At 49.1% G+C, this 21,791-nt stretch overlaps 1 protein-coding gene across 3 annotated transcripts in view; it reads left to right on the forward strand.

Annotated features, from left to right (window-relative positions):
• DLG5 (discs large MAGUK scaffold protein 5) overlaps positions 1–19,332 on the forward strand; it is a 109,278-nt gene extending 89,946 nt beyond the window's left edge. For all 3 annotated transcript variants that reach the window (XM_087824294.1, XM_087824296.1, XM_087824295.1), the window contains 9 exons: positions 461–644; positions 1,251–1,399; positions 2,258–2,428; positions 3,275–3,471; positions 13,602–13,745; positions 13,969–14,096; positions 15,269–15,378; positions 16,094–16,203; positions 17,598–19,332. In XM_087824294.1, the coding sequence (XP_087680420.1) occupies positions 461–644; positions 1,251–1,399; positions 2,258–2,428; positions 3,275–3,471; positions 13,602–13,745; positions 13,969–14,096; positions 15,269–15,378; positions 16,094–16,203; positions 17,598–17,701 (1,297 nt within the window). In that variant the 3' untranslated portion in view covers positions 17,702–19,332. The remainder of the gene's footprint in view (positions 1–460; positions 645–1,250; positions 1,400–2,257; positions 2,429–3,274; positions 3,472–13,601; positions 13,746–13,968; positions 14,097–15,268; positions 15,379–16,093; positions 16,204–17,597) is intronic.
• Positions 19,333–21,791: the final 2,459 nt, after the last annotated feature.

Below are 21,791 nucleotides of genomic sequence, written 5' to 3' on the forward strand. Positions count from 1 at the left end.
CAAGGGGTTCTTCATTGTGGTTTAGCTCAGTCCCTGGGCCGTAGAAGCCACTCAGTAAACATGTGCCACTTGGGTTGTGTTCTGGTCAGTGGGACTGGCTCTCACTTTCCTCAGGCAGAACAAGGTTGGGAAAGCAAGTACCGTCCAGGTGGGAGAGGCACAGCCTAAGGCATGTGGTAGACAGCTGGGCCGGAAAGCAGGGGCTTTGATTGCCGCTCTGTTTCAACTGACTTTGTGACTGGGGGCCCATGTTTTCACCTCTGCCAACCCTCAGCATCCTGCCTATAAGCTAACTCGCTAGTACTGGAGTCGGCGATGGGACCGCCTCCCAGCTCCCTTGGCTCTGAGCCCTCAGGAGACGTGGGAGCAAGCGGAAGCAGGGCCTCAGCCACTGTTTTGTCGTCTTTGTGCCCCCTCCCTCCCTGTGCGTAACGAAGGAACTCCATTTTTCTCTTGAAAGGACTGTGGGAGATGCCAACAAGAAGCCTCCAGAACCACGAGTTGTCTTTGTCAGAAAGTCCCAGCTGGAGCTTGGAGTGCATTTATGTGGTGGGAACCTGCACGGGGTGTTTGTGGCCGAGGTGGAGGATGACAGTCCTGCCAGGGGCCCCGACGGCCTCGTGCCAGGGGACCTCATCCTCGAGGTGAGTTCTGAGCTGCTGAGTGGCAGGCCAGGCCCTTCTGTGTGCATATCAGGCTTCCTGCATTCTCAGGGACATAGGAGGAGGAGAGGCTGCCAGGACCCTCTGGGAACATCACAGGGAGGCGGGCAGGGCCCCGCTTGGGTGCCGGCATCTGGAGGGAAGGTGCTCTGCTCTTGCTGGCAGCAGGACTCTGATCTGCTGCAGTGTCATCCGCTTCTCACGGGTCTCCTGTCTGATGGGGAGCTGGCTTGTAGGCACTGAGAAATGCACGTGGCCTAAGCAAGGTCAGGTGTGGCGTTACTTGCTGGGGGACAGAGTAGGGTTTCTCCTGGGCCACAAAAAGAATAAGAACACCAACTGTGTACTGTGAGGTATGGGTCCCAGTTTCAAGGACCCCCTCTTGGTGGGGGATGGCACATTTCCATCCTGCTGTGGAGGGCAGAGTGGAAACTGGGCAGATGCCTCGGCCCTGCCTGGAAAGGGGAGGCAGGCAGCTTCTTGGTTAAGGGATGCTGAATCTACACCTTATCCCACAATCTACCCCTTATGGGCGCCCAGACTGCCCTGGCTTCTGCCCCCTGACCCTGGTTCCCCGTCCCTGGGCAGTACGGCAGTCTGGACGTGCGCAGCAAGACGGTGGAGGAGGTCTATGTGGAGATGCTGAAGCCCAAGGATGGCGTCCGCCTGAAGGTGCAGTACCGCCCAGAGGAGTTCACCAAGGTCAAGGGCCTGCCTGGCGACAGCTTCTACATCAGGTGCTGGTCCCGGGGGTTCCAGGGATTCGGGGCCAGGGGAGGGACTTTCGATGGAGACTGTTCCATCAGAACAGTGTCTCTGTTCTTGCCCCAAAGGTTGGGGCCGTGATCATTACGTGGGCCCTAAGCTGCAAGCTCTTGGCAGGATGCTTGTGGCTTAGAAAAAACCCCAAGGACTTGCAGGGCCAGATAGGCTCCCTCTTTAGGGTTTGGGGCCTGGGGGATTTTGAGGCTGCAGAGCCCCATTTTCCTGTGGGCTGCCCTCCTCTCCCTCCTTTCTCTGACCCAGTTCTGCTGATCCCTCTGCAGTGTGTCCACAATGCCTCCAAGTACTGCCTTGAAATGTTGGGGGAATGGGCATCTGGCAGTTTCTAGGGGGTGCTCATAGCTTCCTTCCTGTTCTTGAAGATCTGAGGCCACAAAAAGAATACAAGCACTGGTCAACTGTGTACCAGGAGGTGTGGGTCCCTGTCTCTAGGACCCCCTCCTTGGTGGGGGATGACCGGTTTCCATCCTGGGGAGTTCCCGTCTGCAGGAACCACCGTTTTTGACTCAGGAGGGAGACAGATGGAAAGGCTCATGTGGAAGGGTAGACACGGCCTTGGTCCCTGGTAGGAAGTCGTCTGTCTGATGGGCTTGAGGCAGCCTTGTCCCCACGGAGCCCAGTCTCGGGGAGGAAAGGCAGCTTCTTTGTCCTGTTATGTCAAGCCCGGGCTCCCTTTGGGAACCGCCACCAAGATGAGGAGACAGCAGGTCCTGATCACGGTCTGGAAAAGCGCAGAGCGCAGGGGCCGACGCGGGAGCCTGGCTGCCCAGGTGTGCGGCCTCCTGATCCCCTCCCTCTGTCGCCTGGCCCAGGGCCCTGTATGACCGGCTGGCAGAGGTGGAGCATGAGCTGAGCTTTAAGAAGGATGACATTCTCTACGTTGATGACACCCTGCCCCAGGGCACATTTGGGTCCTGGATGGCCTGGCAGCTTGACGAGAATGCGCAGAAGATCCAGCGCGGGCAGATCCCCAGCAAATACGTGTACGTGCTCTTTGCGGGGGGGCTCGGGGTCAGATGGGGGCACCTTGCACTGTCCCCAGGGGGGAGGACTCATCCTGCTACTCACCTTGGCTTCCGCTCTGTCCGTCTTCCGAAACCGCTTGTCTGAAAACCTGCTCCTGGCGTCAGTGCCGTGCACACGTCAGCCCTGTGCAGAAGCACGCTGGTGACTGAGGAGACACAGCTTTTTATATTTTTAACAGATGTATTGAGATACAATTCACATACCATGCAGTTTACTATTCACGGCTTTTAGTATATTCACGGATATATGCCACCTTCCCCACAGCCAGCTCTAGAACATTCTCATCACCTGAGAGGCCCGGACCCTTCAGCGATCCTGCTTTGCGCTCTGTCTCCCCTGCCCCCGCCCCCGTCCCAGGCAACCCTGAATCTCCTCTCTGTATCTGTAGATTTCCCCGTTCTGGACGTTAGCGTGATGGAGTCATATAGCTGTGGTCTTTGGTGCCTGGCTTCGTTAACTTAGCGTAATGTCTGAGGTCTGTGCACGTTGCAGTGGTGTCAGCGCTTCCTTCCTCCACGGCAGGGAGCATGACTCGTATTGCCTCCGACTGAAGGCTGTCTTAGTTCCTGGACACCCATCTGAATGTAGAATTTGGCCGGCCCTGAGAGCTTGCCCCCGGCACTGGGGCTTGTGTCACCCCCGCAGCGGTGGTTCCAGTGTCCTCGGTGGCGTGGGTGGGTGAAGGATCCATGAGACTTTCAGAGGAGTGTTGGAGGAGCTTGGACTTCCAGCCCTCGCCCTCCTCATGGGCAGGCGGGGCGGGAGATGTCCCGTCCCAGCACTGCCGTCTCCTGTGACTGCAGGATGGACCAAGAATTCTCCAGGAGGCTCAGCATGTCCGAAGTCAAAGATGACAGCAACGCCTCAAAGACGCTGTCAGCGGCTGCACGCAGATCCTTCTTTCGAAGAAAACATAAGCACAAACGCAGCGGGTCCAAAGATGGCAAAGACCTCCTTGCCTTGGACACCTTTTCCAATGACTCCATTCCACTCTTTGAAGGCAAGTGGCTGAGTTCACTTTTCTAATGGGCTCTCAGGATTGGGTTTGCTGTTGACCACAGAATCCTCCCAACAATGGCTTAAACAAGATAGAGGTTTGTTTTGCTTTTGCACAGAAGTAGTCTAGAGTTAGGTTTCTGGGTTGGAATGGTGGCTCTACTGTCTTCAGTCTACCGTCTCTAGGCTCTAGGATGTGGCTTTCATCCTCAAGTTCTGCCCATGGTCACCACGTGTCATTGCAGCTCCAGCCATCACGTCCATGTCCTAGCAGCAGGAAGGAGGAAGGGGCAAGGCAGAGTGTGTCCCAGCTGAGTGTACCTCTTTCAGTAGCTCACCCAGAAACTCCACCCTGCAGCTTCTTACATTTCATTGGCCACTCGCATGTGCAAGAGAGCAGAAAGGGTAGGATTTTAGTTGACACATCGCTGGCCTCCAGTAACACAGGTTCTGTAAGGAAGGACAAGTATTGAGTGAGCAAAATGCTTAGTGCATTGCTTCTAGGTTTTTTGGGGGCTATTACAGGCTACTTGGTGCTGACCATGGACCAACAGTCTCTGCAGATCTTTTCTGGCCTCACTTTTATGTCCATTAGTGATTTTTACGATCCTCCCAGGGCTGGGTGCTGACGGGCCTGGAGTTGCATATTAGGGAGTTGGACATCCCCTGGGAGGTTGCCCTTGAGGAAGGGGCATGTTTGTCCTGTAAAGCAGGAGGTGCTTGTGCCTGTTGCTCCTGCGACCCGGAATGTGTCCACTGTCCCTGGAACGGGTGCCCTTCTGGATGTGGAGGTGGCAGTGAGCAGCAGAGGGTAGGACAGCCAGTTTCCTCCTTCCCTCCCTTCCTCCCCTCCTTCCTTATGTTTTAAATTAAGGCCTTAGGCACAGTGAGTTGAGTGAATCCTACCTTTGTTCATGGCTGACTGTCACTCTGTGTCGGGACAGGGGTTGGCCCGCTGCCTGCCTGCTGAGACGCTTCTTACGCTGTAAAATGTGAAAGGAAGGCCTTTACAGTTACTTGATTTTGCCTTTCGGCCTTTAAAAACTAAAATATTTACCATCTTAACAGAAAAAGTCTGCTGACCTCTTGATTATGGCAAGGGTTTCTCACTTATTTTTTTGGTTCTTTTATTTCTTTGATCTCCACTTTCAGAACCCCCATTTCCTTTCTCCCACTTTCTGCCCTAGACACCGTCTCTTGTACAGTTGCTCTGTGTTCTGTGGATACATAAATATCTTGGAAAAATGTCCATTTGTCTGTTCCTCCTTTTAGCTCGTCAGTTGCTTTTTGAAGTTGTCTTAAGGTGCGAACACTTTCTGAATTGTTACATCTTCCTGGTAAATTGACCCTTTTATCATCATGAGATGCACTTCTTTATCTCCAATAATGTTTCTCGCCTTAAAGTCTGTCTTGTCTGATGTTATTGTTATACCAGCTTCCTTTTGGTTGGTGTTAGCGCAGTTCATCTTTTTCTACCCTTTTACTTTAAATTTTCTGTAGCTTTATATTTAAATTTCTCTCATAAGTAGCATGTGGGTGTTTTTTTAACCCATGGTGGCTTTTTTTTTTCATTTTATTGAAGTATAAATATACCTACGGAAAAGTGCACATATATGTACCGTTAGGAAACTTGCGTCCTTTGGAAAAAGCCTGGCCATTGTTTAAACTACTCCTGTGCGCTTCTTTCCTCTCTCCTGCGCCTTCGACCGTGTCTCCTGTGTGTTTTGTACTTTTTCCTCCTGCGTTTTCCGTCTTTTTTCTTCCCGAGCTTCGGCCTGCCTGCTTTCTCCTGGCCCCTTTCCTGTTCACAGTGCACTTCTGTTGTGTCCAACACATTCTTATTTCAGAAACTGCACATATTAGTTTGAGTTTTCATTTGATATTTTTGTGGTAAAAACACATATTAAATGCGCCATCTTAACATCTTTAAGCATCCAGGTCAGTAGTGTGAAGTTTATTTACATTGTTGGGCAACAGATCTCTAGCACTTTTTCTTGCAAAACTGAAACTCTGTACCCACTAAACACTAATTCCCTGTCCCCCCACCACTCCTGACAACCATGACACCTTTTTCTGTTTCTATAATTTTGACTACTTTTGATGTTTCGTGTGAGTGGAATAAAGCAGTGTTTGTCCTTTTGTGATTGGCTCATTTACTTAGCAAAATTGTCTTGGGGTTCATCCATGTTGTATTGTCTCTCGTGACAGGAGTTCCTTCTTTTTTAACCCTCACCAAGGAGCGAGGACCTTTTTTCATTGATTTTTAGACAGAGTGGAGGGAGGGGTAGAGACAGAGAGAGAGAGCATTGGTGTGACAGAGACACATGGGTTGGTTGCCTCCCACACGCGCCCCACGCAGGGGTGGGGATCAGACTTGCAACCCAGGCATGTGCCCTTGACTAGGACTCGAACCCGAGACCCTCCAATGTGCAGGCCGATGCTCTAACCATAGAGCCGCACTGGCTCTTTTTAGGCTGCGTGGCATCCACTGTGTCTGTCTACCACATTTTCTTTATCCGGTCACCTGTCAGTAGACATTTGGGTTGCTTCTGCCTCTTGACTGTCGTGAATAATGCTGGGTGAACGTGGATGTGCACATACCTTTTTGAGACCCCGCTTTGATTCTTTTGTCTGTATGCCCAGAGTGGGATTGCCAGATCATAGGTTAATTATATTTTTAATATTTTTGAGGAACCACCATACTGTTTTCCATAGTGGCTGTACCATTTTACTTTACCACCAGCAGTACACAGAGGTTCCACTTTCTCTGCATTCTTGCCAATTCTTGTTATTTTTTGCTCTTTTCATAGTGGCCATCCTAGTGGGTGTAGTTTTTATTCACGTTTCTCTTAATTAGTGATGTTGAATATCTTTCTCATATTCTTGTTGGCCATTTTTATATCTCTTTTGGAGAATTGTTTATTCAAATCCTTCATCCATCTTTTTTAATTGAGTTGTTTTGTTGTTGTTAAGTTCTAGAAGTTTCTTATAAATTCTGGATATTAAAAACTATCAGATATATATGATTTGCAGATACTTTCTCCCATTTCTCAGATTGTTTTTTCACTCTATTGATTGTTTATTTTTATTTATTTATTTAAAAAAAAATATATCTTTATTGATTTCCGAGAGAGGAAAGGAGAGGGAGGGAGAGAGATAGAAACCTCAGTGATGAGTCACTGATCGGCTGCCTCCTGCACACCCCCGACTGGGGATCGAGCCTGCAACCCGGGCCTGTGCCCTGACCGGGAATCGAACCCCGATCCCCTGGATCCTAGGTCGACACTCAACCGCTGAGCCACGCCCGGCCTGGCTGATTGTTTATTTTAACACATGAAAGTTTTAAAATTTGTTGTAGTCCCGTTTGTCTGTGTTACTTTTGTTACTTGTGCTTTTTGTGTCATATCCAAGAAATCACTACCCACACCAGTATCATAAAACTTTTCTACTATGCTTTCTTCCAGGAGTTTTATAGTTTCAGGTCTTAGATTTAGGTATTTAATTCACTTGGGGTTAATTTTTATATATGGTGTAAGATAAGGGTCCAGTTGCATGTAGATACCCGTTTTCCCAACACCAATAGTCTTTATTTCGCTATTGGTGTAGTCTTGGTACCCTAAGCAAAAAATCACTTGACCGTATATGCAAGGGGTTATTTTTGGGCTCTTAATTTTCTCCCATTGGTCTATTTTTGTGTTTTTATGCATCACCACACTGTCCTTGATTACTGTTGCTTCATACAGTTGACTCTTGAACATCACAGGTTTGAACTGCGTGGGTCCCACTTATATGTGGATTTTTTCTCAAAAAACATACAGTGGGCCCTCCATATACCCAGGTTTCATATTTGTGGATTCACCCAACTGTGGATCAAAAATAGTATTTTCAATTTGTAGCTGGTAATGTTCTCTGCCATTTTATATATGGCACTTGAGCATATGTGGATTTTGGTATCTATGATGGGTCCTGGAACCAATCTCCCACAGATACTGAGGGATGACTGTAAAGTTTTTTGGAGTTAAAGCTATACAGGGATTTTTAACTGTGCCGGAGATTTAGTACCCCTAACCCCCATGTTCAAAGGTCAACTGTAGTATGTTTTGAAATCAGGAAGTATGAGGCCTCCTCCAGCCCTGTTCTTTTAAAGACTGTTTTGACTGTGAAGGGTCCCTTGAGCTTCCATATGAATCTCAGACTGTTTTTTGTATTTCTGCAAAAAATATTATTGGGATTTTGATAGGGATTGAATCTATAGATTGATTTGAGTAGTATGGACAGTTTAACAATGTTGAAGCTTCCAAACCATGAGCATAGGATGTTTTTCTATTTATTTATATCTTCTTTGATTTCTTTTTGCAACATTTTATAGTTTTCAGTGTACAAGTCTTTTACTTCCTTGGTTAGGCTTATTCCTAATTATTTTGTTTTTTGATGCTATAGTAAATTGAATTGTTTTTCACATTGATCATTGTTACTGTAGAGAAATGCAACTGATTTTTATATGCTGACTTTCTATCCTAAAATCTTGCTAAAATTGTTTATTAGTTGTAACAGTTTTTAAATATATTTTTTTAGGGCTTTCTACATAAAAGATTGTGTCAGCTGTGAACAGATAATTTTACTTCTTGTCTTCTAATGTGGATGCTCTTTATTTATCTTTTCTTTTCTAACTGTATTGGATTTCCAATACTATGTCGGGTAGTAGTGGTGATAGTGAGCATTCTTGCCTTGTTTCTGATCTTAGAAGGAAAGCTATCAGTCTTTGCCATTGAGTATAATGTTTGTTGTGGGCTTTTCATATGTGGCTTTTATTATGTTGAGGTAGTTTTCTTCTATTTCTAATTTGTTGAGGATTTTTTATTATTAAAGGGTGTGGAATTTTGACATGCTTTTTGCATCAATTCAGATCATAAGGTGGGCTTTGTCTTTCATTTTGTTAATGCGGTGTATTACATCGATGGGTTTTTGTATGTTGAACCATCCTTGCATTCCAGGGATAAATCCCACTTGGTCATGGTGTATAATCCCTTTAATATACTGTTGAATTAAGTTTGCTAGTGTTTTGTTGGAGGTTTTGCATCAATATTCGTCTGGGATATTGGTCTATAGTTTTCTTGTGTCTTTGGTTTTGATATCAGAGTAATCAGAGTAAACTCATAGGATGAGTTTGGAAGTTTTCCCTCTTCAGTTCTTTGGAAAAGTTTGAGGGTTGGTGTTAATTCTTCCTTTTTTTTTAAATTTTATTTTATATCTTTATTGATTTCAGAGAGAGGAAGGGAGAGGGAGAGAAAGAGAGATAGAAACATCAATGATGAGAGGAGAGTCATTGATCAGCTGCAGCCCGTAACACGGGCATGTGCCCTGACCAGGAATCGAACCCTGATCGCCTGGATCCTAGGTCGATGCTCAACCGCTGAGCCACGCCCAGCCGGGCAATTCTTCTTTAAATATTTGGTAGAATTCTGTGGTGAAACAATCTGGTACCAGGCTTTTCTTTGTTGAGAAGCTCCTCGATTACCGTTCCAATCTCCTTGTTACAGGTTTGTGCAGATTTTTTATTTCTTGGTGATTCAGTCTTGATAGGCTGTATGTTCCTAGGAATTTCTCATATTTTCTAGTTTATCTGATTTGTTGACATACAATTGCTCATAGTAGTTTCTTTTAATCCTTTTTATTTCTGTGAAGTATGTTGTAATGTCCCCTCTTTCATTTCTAATTTTAGTCATTGACACATTCTCTCCTTTTCCTTCATTGGTCTGGCTACGAGTTTTTTTGTCGATTTTGTTGATCTTTTCAAAATGTTAACTCTTGGGTTCATTGATTTTTTTTTTTTCCTAATTGTTTCCTTGCTCTCTGTTTAATTTATCTCTGCTGTTTATTATTTCCTTCCTTCCGCTAATTTAGGTTTAGTGTGTTCTTTTCCTGGTTCCTTAAAGTGCATAAAGTTAGTTTGTTGATTTGAGATCTTTCTTCTTCTTCAATGTTAGCATTTACCACTATAAACTTCCCCTCTTAGTACTGCTTTTGCTGCAAAGTTTTGGTATACTTTGTTTTCATTTTTATTTGTCTCTAGATGTTTTCTAAATTTCCTTGTGATTCCTTTCTTTGAGCCATTGGTTGTTAAAGAGAGAATTGTTTAATTTCCACATATTTCTGAATTTTGCTTCTGCTTTTGATTTCTGGTTTCATCCCATTGTGGTCAGAGAAGATATTTTGTATGATTTTGTTCCTCTTACATTTGGTAAGACTTGTTTTGTGGCCTAACATGTGGTCTCCCTGGGAGAATGTTCTGTATGCACTTGGGAAGAATGTTCTTGGTGCTCTGTGTGTCTGTGAAGCCCGTTTGTTCTACAGTGTTATTCAGGAGCTCTGTCTCCTTAGTGGTCTTCTCGCTGGTTCTGCTCATAACTGAGAGTGGGGTACTGAAGTCCCTTCCTGTTACTGTGTTGCTATTTCTCCCTTCAGTTCTGTGTCTGACAGTGGAACAAAGGTGTAATGGCCGCTGTAATGAGAAGGTATTTTAAGGCTGAAGGATGATGCAGGTAACTCCATAGAGTATAATAGAATTTATTATTGCGTAACTTATTTACAGGAATGTAGTGTTGGAGTAGACAGATGACCCAGCAACCTGGGCAGAGTATTCTCCGTTAACAGTCCCCTGTTGCAGTACCTTTTTATAGTGCAACTCAGGTACTAATGATTGACAAGACAAAGGGACAAAGAATGCGATAGTGACACGGGCCATTCCTCCTGGTGGTCTTGTGGTGGATAATTGTTTATAATCAATGCTATTACCAGTTTGATATTTATCTGGGTTGTCAGGCCATTCTGGCTGTTACTAACAAAAATATTATGGCTGCATTGTGTGCGTTTAAGAAACACAGATAATCATCAACCAGAAGGCTTTGGTGTGCTTGCTGAGGACAGCAAGGCTGGTTAAAGGTCACCTCAGGGACACAAAGGTGGAGGTCGTTTCCATTCACGGCCATGCCTGTACAGTTTTGTCAGTGTTTGCTTCACATACTTGGGAACACTAAAGTGCATATATATATTTAAAATTGTTGTATCTTTCTGAAGAATTGACTCTTTTATTGTTATATAATGTCCTTTCTTGGACTCTTGTGATAGTTTTTGTCTTAAAGTCTGTTTTGTCTGATATAACTGTGGCCACCCGTGCTCTCGTTAGGTTCTATTTGCAGGAAATACCTTTTTTCTGTCTTTTCATTTTTGGCGCCTGTGTGTGTCCTTCGATCTATAGACAGCATGTAGTTGGTTATTGTTTTTTTTAAATTTATTCACCCAATCTATTTCTTTTAATTGGGGTATTTAATCCATTTACATTTAAAATAATTACCAAGATAGAAGGACTTACTATTGTCATTTTGTTGTTTTCTGTATGTCCTGTAGCTTTTGCCGATCTTTTCCTTCTTGGCTACCTTCTTCTGTGTTTCATTAAATTTTTGTAGTATTATGTTTTGGTTTGCATCTCATTTTGGTTTGCATCTCATTTTCCTTCATGTATATTTTATTGGTATTTTCTTTGTGGATACCATTGCAATTACATAAAACATCTAAAGTTACAACAATTCATTTTAAACTAATAACATCTTGATTTCAATCTCATATAAAAACTGCTTTACCTCTCTGCCTCCCACACTTTGTGTTATTGATGACACCAATTATTTCTTTTTATACTGTGTGTTCATTCACATAGATTTATAAGTTTACTTTCATGCTTTTGGTTTTCAATATCTATACCAGAGTTAAAAGCAATTTATGCATGTATATCATGTTGCTTCTGGATTCTTATTTGTCTATATACTCACTGTTACTGGGGCTTTTTGTGTTTCCTCTGGTCTTCCTATTCTGGCTGGATTTGGTGAATGCCAAGATGCTCTCCAGCCTTCTGGCTCTGTGATTATGAGGACTTCTGACGAAGCAGGTTATTCAGGGAGGAACAGGAGTCTTCTACATTGGCTACCTGCAGTGTGGGATACTAACAGTTGGGGTGTTCAAAAGAGATCAATGTGGATCGACACAGATGCATTCCAGAAGTAGCACTGAGCAAAAAAGAATATTTACAGTATCATGTCATTTAAAAAAGTTTTTTTAATTAATTTTAGAGAGAGAGGAAGGTGAGAGGGAGAGAGAGAGAGAAACATCAATTGGTTGCTTCCTGAACACGCCCAGCTGGGGATCGAACCCACAACCTGGGCATGTGCCCTGACCGAGCGTCAGGCCACGACCCTTCAGTTTATGTGATGATGCTCCAGCCAACTGAGCCACACTGGCCGGGGCCAGTATCATGTCATTTTTGTTGAATACATACTTATGTACACATATTTTCTAGTCTTTTTGAGCATAAAAAAAATTAACTTAGTAAGAATAACAAACGTGGAGGGTGTACTTCCAGCTTGTATAGTGGTCTCCTCTGAGGAGGCGCAGGGTCCAGGACTGGATGGAGGTGTCAGAGAGGATGTTGGGCTTTATCTCTGGGATTGTAATTTCTAAAGAGGGGATGGTTCATCCCTCTTGGAGGAAGTTCTTTGTCTCGGGACTCCTCAGAGCCCTTAGTTAGGAATGCGCAGGCTCCCAGGACAGTGGAGGTGGCCTCCAAGCCCTCCCCTGCTTTGTTAGCAACAGGTCAGGTCACCAGGTTGAAAGATGCTGACAGAAAGCCATCTAGATGCACGTGGATAGTTATCAAGCCTAAAAAACACACACACACGTAGAGTGAGGGAAGAGGAGAGACTGCTCAGTCCTGCCCACGAGCTCAGACTTGGGGCCGCGGCTGCACCTAGCACCGTGCAGTGTGCGCGTACGGCCCCACTTCCGCTCCCTTCCCGTGTCTCCTGGTCCCACTTTGCTGTACAGCCGTGACCGGGCTTCCAGGCCGAGCCTCTCATTGACCTGTCCTCACGAGCCCACCTTAGTCTTCCCCCCACCTCAGCTCTGCCCTGCCCATCGCCCACCATCCCGCCCGTCACCCACCATCCCGCCCGTCACCCACCATCCTGCCCGTCACCCACCATCCCGCTGCCCTCTGCCTGGGGATCAGCTCCCATCCCACCTCTGTCCTGGGCCTCCCAGGTGGTCTCTTCATTGTCTGATCCAACATAGTATTTGTTTAACCCCTTCCTGTCCCTGGATTGCTTGTTCCGTTGCCTGGAGTTGTTGGGCAACTTCTGTGTGGTGGTCTTGCCATGTGGTGCTGTCTTATGACACTGGTTAGCATGTGAGCTTGGTGATGGCAAGGACTGTGCTTTACATACTTTTTAAAGTGTTTCTGAGATGCCAGCACAGTGACTAGTGCCAGGGAGGTGCCAGGAAGATATTTGTGGGCTGGTGTTTAGGCCAGTTCTTCTTGCAAGGACTGTATTATCCTCTTTGGTGGAAGGAGAGGAATGCAGTGTGTATCAGCGAGGGTATTGCTTTGACTGCTGTGACTGAGGCTACATAACAGAGGCCGAAGCATGATAGGAACCTTATTTCCCTGCCATGTACAAGTCTGAGCTGGTGGGTGGTCCCAGGGAGACAGCTCCGTTCTGGGATTATCCAGGGACCCAGGTCCCTCTGTCTTGTGCTCTGCCATTTCCTGAGGGTTGTCCTCATCTGCAGGATCAGAGCTGGCTCATGGTACCTGGTTCTGTTTGTTCAGCTCATGGGAAAGGGGTCGAGGAAGTGGGAGCTTCACCTCTGCTCACCGTGCTGTGCAGGTCTGGGTCGCGTGACTCCCTACCTGCAGGGGAGCCTGTCCCTGCCAAACCCCAGAGGTTGCCTCTCTAGAGAGCAGAGACTGGATACTGGGGGTGGGGTGAGCAGGCGTAAGACACAGAAGGAAGGACTTCGGCAGGAGGAAGTGCTGAACTGACTTGGGTGTTCACAGACTGGGCAGTTGTGCTGGAATCCAGAATGGCTGTGCCCTGCTGTGCCTGGGACATGGGCCTCCCAGTGCTAAAACTGGGCAAATCCCAGGCAGACTCGGGTGATGTGGTCACTCTACCTGGCTCTGGATTTGTGGAGTGAAGGGGGTGGGCCTGCCTAGAGTTAGCAAAGCCAGGGGAGCAGTGTGTCCCCAGCCGTTCTCCTTCCCTTCACTCTGAGTGAGTTAATGACACGGCCCCTCTCCCTCAGACTCAGTGAGCCTTGCCTATCAGCGGGTCCAGAAAGTCGACTGTACCTCCCTGAGGCCCGTCCTGATTCTGGGGCCTTTACTGGACGTGGTGAAGGAAATGTTGGTGAATGAGGCGCCTGGCAAGTTCTGCAGATGCCCCCTTGGTAAGGGCCCCCATGCCTGTCTCTGTGCCCACGCCCACTGTCTCCTGGGCTAGATTCCACAGTGTGTCCAAGCCCTCCTGACTTGGGTCAGATGGGTGAGTGGGTTCTGGCTCTTTCTCTGGGAGAGGGAACAGCAGGACTGGATTCCTGGCGGCCCCTCTGCACAGTGGTCTCCCAGAGCGTGAACAGTGCTGGCCTCCTGATTCCTCTGTCTACTTTGCAGAGGTGATGAAGGCCTCTCAGCAGGCCATCGAGCGAGGCGTCAAAGACTGCTTGTTTGTTGACTACAAGCGGAGGAGTGGCCATTTCGATGTGACCACGGTGGCTTCCATAAAGGAGATCACAGAAAAGGTACCTATTGCTTCAGACCGAGGGTTCTACGCCTGTTTGAGCATTGGCCTTGGACCCGCTGTGCCTTTGGGCCCTGCCCTGTGCAGCTCCCGGACCTTCGGTGAGCTCACTGTGCCCTTTAGTCTGGATGAGCCTGCTGGGAGCCTCCCGCATTGTTGCTGTGTCCGGATGAGCCTGCTGGGCGCCTGCCCCATTGCTGCTTTGTGTGTCCATGTTCATGAAGAGGAAACTGGGCTAGGCGAGGGGCGTCACAGTCACCCTGTGTCCGGGCTCCTCTCCCACTTACGAGAACCTTCTCTGCTCAGACGGACCTCTCTCAGGGACTTCTGCAGGAGGTCCCACACCACACCTAATCCACTGAGCTTAGTGCAGAGCTCTCTCTGTGTCATTCTGGGACAGGGCCCATGGCTTACAGCAGGGCCCCTGCCCCTGGGCCAGGAGCTATTGCTGCATGTCTTCAGGCTCTTGAAAGTCCTGAGGTCCACTTGCCAGGTAGTGTGAGGGAAAGCGGGACATGGCAGGGCACGCTGGAAAAGCAGCCCTCCAGGCTGTGGGTGCTCCTCAGGCCACACCTTCCAGGGCCCTTAGAGCTGTAGTGCAGATGCCCAGGAGCAGTGATGAGCTCCCATCAGCGGGGCCCCAGGCACTGGAGCTTTGGGAGACGAGTCATAGGCATGATACCTTTGGCTCATACTCTGCCTGGAGGCTCAGGGGACCCTGGGACACATTCTGGTCACAGCCCCGCAAAGACAGACTCCAGCCTCCCCTCTCCCGCCACACTCCCTGTTCCCTGAGGGCGGCCTGGGTAGCGCTTTAAGGAGTTCCCTGTATCTGGGCAAAGGTAGGAAAGGAGGTTTGCATTGGGCTACCCAGCCCCCACTGGGCCCTGACTTCGGGCCTTGACCCATCAGACCGACAACTTGTGGGGAGAGCGTTTCAGAGTCACCTTCCCCATGGTGTGTCACGTGTCGTCATGAGAGACAGTCTCGCTTCGTTGTTCATGGGTAGCTATGTGTCGATTTGTGGAGCCAGGTAGTGCAGTGGGAGGGGGAGGGGGGACCTATTGGTGGCAGAGAAGGGTGGAGGGTTTCCCCAGAAGGGCCCCGGGGTTGCCGAGGCCCCACCCCCAGGCCTGGCCCCGCGCTCACTCTGCTGTCCCCGCGTCCCCGCAGAACCGGCACTGCCTGCTGGACGTGGCGCCCCAGGCCATCGAGCGGCTGCACCACATGCACATCTACCCCATCGTCATCTTCATCCACTACAAGAGCGCCAAGCATGTCAAGTAGGTGGCGCGTGGCCTGCTGGGGTGGCAGGGCGGGGGTCGGGTGGGGTGGAGGAGTGAGACCAACCTCTCGGCCCTGAAACCTGGACACATACAGAAGGAGCCCTCTGCCCCAAGCTGCGACCTCATGCTCAGAGCCAGGCAGTGATAGCCTAGCCCAGCGCCTCCCTGCCCACCACCCCTCTGCCCTCTGGTGCTGCCACAGCTCTTAGTGTGTACAGCTTTGTCTGCAGAGCTCCCCCCATCCCCTTCCCTCTTTCCCCTTCCCTCCCCCCTTCCCTCTTTCCCCTTCCCTCTCCCCTCTCCCCCCTTTCTCCTCCCCCTTCTCCTTTCCCCCCCTCCTGCCTCTCAGCTGGGTGCTCACGAGGACATAGGAACTCGGTGGCTTGGGATACGGATGAGTCTCTGCTTCCCTGACCTTCAGTGTCCCTAATGGTTGAGCTAACAGCTCATCAGGGCCCCTTTGGTTTTGCTCTTTATGCTTCCAAGCTTCTGATACCTGCTCTTGGGGGCAGTGGGGTGTCTGCTTGCTATGTGCATGTACAGGGGGTGCCCACCTCCCCCCTCTGCCCAGAGTTCCCCATGGAGCCTGCAGGCTATTGCTGTGCTTCGTGAGGGGAGCACACAGGGATCCCTGTTACTCTGGACAAAAGAAGGGAAGAGGAAGGCCTGGGGAAGCGAGAGGCTCAGCTCGGTTTTCTGAATGTCCCCACAGGGAACAGAGAGACCCCATCTACCTGAAGGACAAGGTGACCCAGAGACATTCCAAAGAGCAGTTTGAGACGGCTCAGAAGATCGAGCAGGAGTACAGTAGGTACTTCACAGGTAGGTGTGCGTTCAGCTTGGAGAGCAGCACGCAGAGGGGATGGAATCGGGTCTCAAAGATACTGTTCTTAGAAGTGGTAACAGCCCATGCTTTCCGGTGCCTGCTGAATGCCCCTGTCAGCATTTCATTGCAGGTGTTCTGATGGCAGGCATTTAATAGCTTGAGAGGTAAAGTTCACTGATTTGGCCTCAGGCTATGGTCTGGCCTTGTCCGCCCAGTTTTTACCTGTGCAGTGGTGGGTCTGTCTCACAGTCTATAGCGTAGCTTCAGTGCTCCAGGCAGGCAGCACAGTAGTGGCGGCCGTGACCCTGTGTTCCCAGCACCCTCCAGGGCAGGTCAGTTTGGCTTTGAGGTTTGGTGAAGAAAAGCTGCGTCATTACCATTCCCGGTCATTGAAACAAAGCAAACGAAAGCAAGGATGGCTCCAGTTGTTGGCTGTCACTCGACTCTGGCTTTCAGCCTCTTCCATAAACATCAGTCATTCGTAGGGGGGTTTAATAACGTGGTCAGAGAGAGGTGGGGACGGCAATTTTAATGAACGCGGAGAGGGTGCTGTGACCTAGTCTGGTGCTTCTCATGCAACAGTTGCTCTCAGAACCAACCTTGGTGCTTCCATCTATCTATGTGTGTATGTGTTTTAATTTCCAGCCCATCACAAACCAATATTTTAGTCAAATACATTAATAGTTACTAGAGCAATGAAAATTTAAAACTCCAAACATATAAAATACAAGCCTTGCCTTTTTATTAGATTTAACAGACACACAGTTACTGTCACACATCTATAGCAGTTTCTAAACACTCCCCAGCAATTCCTGTATGTACCCATGGCAGGCATCTGGGACATGCTTTGTCCACTGGCGCTGTCTGAGCCTATGAGCAGGGCTGGGCCATACATGGAAACGTCACCATCTTTTCTGGGAATCCTCTCTGGTCCATGGGATTTCCAGCTCCTAGACCCATCCTGTTTCCTACAGAATTCTCCTGTTGATTAGACCATCAACTATCCCCCACCCCCAATGGCTTTCCAATAAGCTGGACTCCCTAGGGCAAAACTGGGCATTAAGCATACCCACATGTGATGCCCTTGGTTAAATCTGGTTACCCTGTGACAGGGGCCGGGAAGCCTGGCAAAATTGGACACCTACCTTCATGTAAGCCCATACTTTCAGGATTTTACTGGATAGTTTACCAGAGAAGCAGATAAAAGGCCAAAGTGGTTTGTGTTCAACTCTTAATTTTTTTTCTTCCCCGATTTCTTGCTGATAGAGGAGAGGGGCTGGAGCGAGGCAGTGGCTCAGAACAGGCGGAGGAACACAGAGTAAAGGGTGTGTTTGTCTCCAGCCTGGGTCTTTTCTGAGCTCAGTACGTGTGTTTGGGGGCTCTTTTGCAGGGGTCGTCCAGGGAGGAGCCCTGTCAAGCATTTGTGCTCAGATCCTGGCCTTGGTCAATCAAGAACAAAGCAAGGTCCTGTGGGTTCCAGCCTGCCCGCTGTAGAGGACGCTGTGCTGCGGAGTGACCGCGGCTCGCCCGCCTGTGCCAGGACCTGGCACAGCTCTTCAGTGACTGAAAATAGAGTCTGTCTGAATGTGAGCATGAAGGGGAAGGATCCACAAGCAGGCCTCCAGAAGCACCTCCTTGGAGACAGAGGGCCGCAGACGAACGGATCTGGGCCCAGCCCAGCAGACTGTCTTCCTCTCACACGTGTGCTTTAGGACAAAACAGAAACCACAAACGACTTTGCTAGAGAGGTTCACCACCAACCTTCGGTAGCCAGCTGACCAGAGATGCTGCAAAGAGAACCTTTCACACCACAAGTTTACAAGCCTTTTCTAAGTATTTGGTTGTTTACGTTTACTTGAACGGCCCACGTTGGTGCCCAGCCCTGCCCCTCTGTCGATCCCCCGTGTTGCTTTGGTGTTGGTTTTGTTCCTGTTTTCAGCAAAACAACTCTGGAACCTCATGGGGCTGCTTTGCTTTGGAAGGTTCTTGTTGTTGGGACCAGAGCTCTGAAAGCTTTCTGCTCCTCGGTGGCATCTCTCCTGGCAGGACATTGGGACGGCAGATGCTTAGACATCAGTGGTGGCAGAACCAGTGCCTTTGTGGGGCCGACTCGCCAGCCGCAGTGGTTTCCCCACCTGCACCAGGGAAGGCGACACTGGCAGTCCCACAGACTTGTCTCAGACTTGCCCCCTGCCTTCTACGCCCTCTCATTTCTTCTCCGCCTGCCTTTATCATTTCAGCATTCTCTCCGGTCCATCGGAGCCTCTTGGGTTCACAATGACAACTCATTCTGGGCAGGATATTCAGCTGATGCAGGCCAGTGAGTCCTCTGGGCTCTGTAAATAGCGACAGCCTTTCTCAGCGCAATGTTTGCAGGGTACTTCTTAAACTGTAGAGTGGGCACACGCATCAGCTCTGTGGATATGAAAATTGTTTCAAACCGAGTTGAGAGTCTTCGGGGAAGTCTAGTGATTTGTGTTGTCACCGTCAGAATCTGAAAAGAGAATGGGATCTTTCAGTCTTGGCTGCAGACTCACGGCATGAACAATGCTCCATGAGGACGTCTTCGTTCGGGATTTGTTTTGTTTTTTCTTTTTTTTGCACTTCTGACGCTGGATGTCTCTGGCTGAAGGTCTGATGTGGTTCCTCCCTAAACTGTGCGTCCTGTTAATAATAGGTACTGTACGGGGCTCCGTGTAAGCGTCACGGGTAGGACCTATATTTTAATACTGTTCCTAACATTTCATTTTACTGGCAAGAAATCGTTGGTTTCACTTTATTCTTTGTAATTCTAGACACTAGATTGTAGTTTCGCCATACTGACATTTTTTAAAAAGGGATATATTTTCTTGCACAGTTGTTCAAAAAGAAACACGTTTCAGTCCTCAGTGCTGCCCTTTGTGTTACAGGTACAAGTTTTCTAGCTCCGACAGCTAAGGCGCGTGGGCCGCCCCGAGGCCTCACGCGCGCGCTCTGGGCCGCGGCTCTGAGCGGCAGACGTGGGCTCGGCGGTACAGCGTGCACAGGTACTGTTCCGACAGGCTGGGATTTTCTGTACTGAAACCTTACTTTGTATCAAAAGTTAAACAGACTTTAGTACAATAAATAAAGGTCAATTTCTGTAACTTGTTGCGATGAAGCTACCTGTACTTGTTTCCCATCTCTTCCTGCTCCCTCAGCTTCCCTTTATTCCCGAGTTTGAGGCGGCTCTCCTCCCCGCCCCGCGTCACTGGAACTGGCTGATGTATGAGGCTCTTGCCAGCTCTGGTGACAATCAGGAGCCCCTTTCACCTGCTGCGTCAGCCTCTCTCTGACTCCCTCCTCCCACCCGTGCAATCGTTCGTGCGTCCTTCCCTCCATCCATCTGTCCAGCACCTTGTGGGTGGTGGTTGCAACCAGGTGGCTGATTTGTGAGACCCAGACCCAGTCCTCACATCCTCACATTCAGGTCTGCAGGTTTGGGCTGGGCCGTGGAAGGCAAAGGGGAAGGGCTCCCGTGTGTTCTCTGTCTGTATGGGGGAAAGGCCCGGTCCAGGCCCCAGACTAAGGAGGGCCCGGCTTGGCATGGGGGCTGTGCTGCAATACCAGCCAGCATCACATGGCTCTCTGGAGCAGGGCCTGGGCCTAAAAGCCTGTTTTGCGGGTGGCAGGAAAGCTGGGAAAAGTGGCCAGGAAGCCAGGGCTGGCCTCATTAAATGCTCTGAGACCGGGTCACAGAAGAGCCCTCCTCTAATGCTCTTTTTGCCTGGAGGAGCTTGAGGGCAACATTTTGGAAAAGCCTCTTGCTGCTGTGGTGGCTGGGCCAATCCCTGGTCCTCTACTGCAGATTCCACTGTGGACCTGCACTTGGCCTCACCTGTGGCCACCGGAGTCAGAACTGTGCGGCCGTGCAGCTGGCTGGGACCCAGGGCAGCCCTGTACCCATATGCACCCAGCCACGGAGCCGCCACACCTCCTTGATAGCCCAGACTCAGGGCTCAGGGGGGCAGCTGCTGCATCGATTTTTGTCACCTAAAAGGTAAATGGGATCAGGGTGCTGCTCCTTTTAGGACTGGTTTCTTTTAAAGAGCTTAATTACGTTGCCCAACCCTTAACAGTTTGTACTTGCGGCATTATGAGTAATTTTGTTTTTAGATGTTTGTGTTTTCCAAATTTTCTTTGGGAAACAGTTTTCTTCTATAATTACAAGGGAAAATCCATTCTCCCTTTTAAAAATGGAGGACCAGTCAAATTGATGAGATCATGGACCGTTCCTGGATGCACTGAGGCCATGCAGGGCAGCCCTGGGACACACTCACCAGCTTTGGGAGGGAATTCGTGCTCATCTCTGAACCAGGCTGGGAACAAGGGATGGGGAGGGGGTCACTGCCACCTGAGTTTCCACCCCAGGTTGGTGTTTGTTGCATGCTGGCTCAGGTCATTCTAGAAAAGCAGAGCTGACTTCACTCTAGCCATGAGGCCTTGGACGATTTCTCTCTCAGCCTCAGCGTTTGGTTCTCCAAAGACAGCATTGACTAGATGATCCCAAGGCCCCTTCCCATGTTGACGCCTGTGCTGACCTCATCCTGGCCTTGCAGAGGCTGAGCAAACCCCAGCCCCGGGAGCCCTGACACAGACTTTGCAAGAGGTTGGAGGTGAGCTTGACACCTGATGCTTAGGAACAGAAACTGAAGGAGTCTGGGTTAGGAGCCTAGCACTGGCCCAAAGCCTCGGGCCTCCTCTTGGCTGAGACAAAGCTCTGAGGCTGAGCAGAGTGGTTGGTGCAGGGTGGGGCAAAGAGCAAGCCTAACTCACCATGGGGAAGCTCGGCTGGCATTGGAGTGACGGTCTCTCCCAGGGGAAAGGGCTTGAAGAATTCCTGGAACCAGTGGGGTCACCACAATCAGTTCTGGCGGCAGCTCTCTCTGGGCCTTGGGCAGCCGGGCCTTCTCCGCGCCCTTCCACGGGCATGCTAGTCTGTGAGTTTCCTCAATCTCCTTGCTTTAGTTCATGCTCTCATCTGCTCATACCTTCCAGAATATGGCCTCCTGTCTCTTGATGGTTCCCCCTTGCTACTTATTACGAGTCTGTGTGTGTGAAATGTGTCATGCTTACAAAAGGACATAGATAATGTAAATGTATGCTCCAAAGAGTAATAAAATGGATGGCGTCTGTCTTTAAGGAGCAGAATACTACCCCTACCCTAAAAGTCACCTTATGCCCAACCCGGTTGAATTCTCCACGTTTTTCACTAAAGCAGGCGTTTACTGACTTGGGGTTTAATCATGTCTTTGCTTTCCTGTCTGTTTTTACCCCTGCTGGAGGTATCTTTAAACAATATAATGTTCAGTTTTAAAAGCACTGGGCATCAAGCACAAATTTAGCTGTGTGGGGAAAGAACTACTTTGCCACTGTTAGATGAAGTTGGCCAGAAAAAGGAATGCGATCCATGGGTCAGAGTGAACCTCAGCTTCCCTAGGAATCTACAAGAGCCCCTCTGGGAACGTCAGTGAGCAAGGACTTGAAGGATTCCTGGAACCAGTGGGGTCACCACAATCAGTTCTGGCGGCAGCTCTCTCCACAGACCAGGGCTCACTGTCTGGCA

This window comes from Miniopterus natalensis, chromosome 14 (assembly GCF_054644295.1).
Source record: "Miniopterus natalensis isolate mMinNat1 chromosome 14, mMinNat1.hap1, whole genome shotgun sequence".
NCBI classification, from domain to species: Eukaryota; Metazoa; Chordata; class Mammalia; order Chiroptera; family Miniopteridae; genus Miniopterus; species Miniopterus natalensis.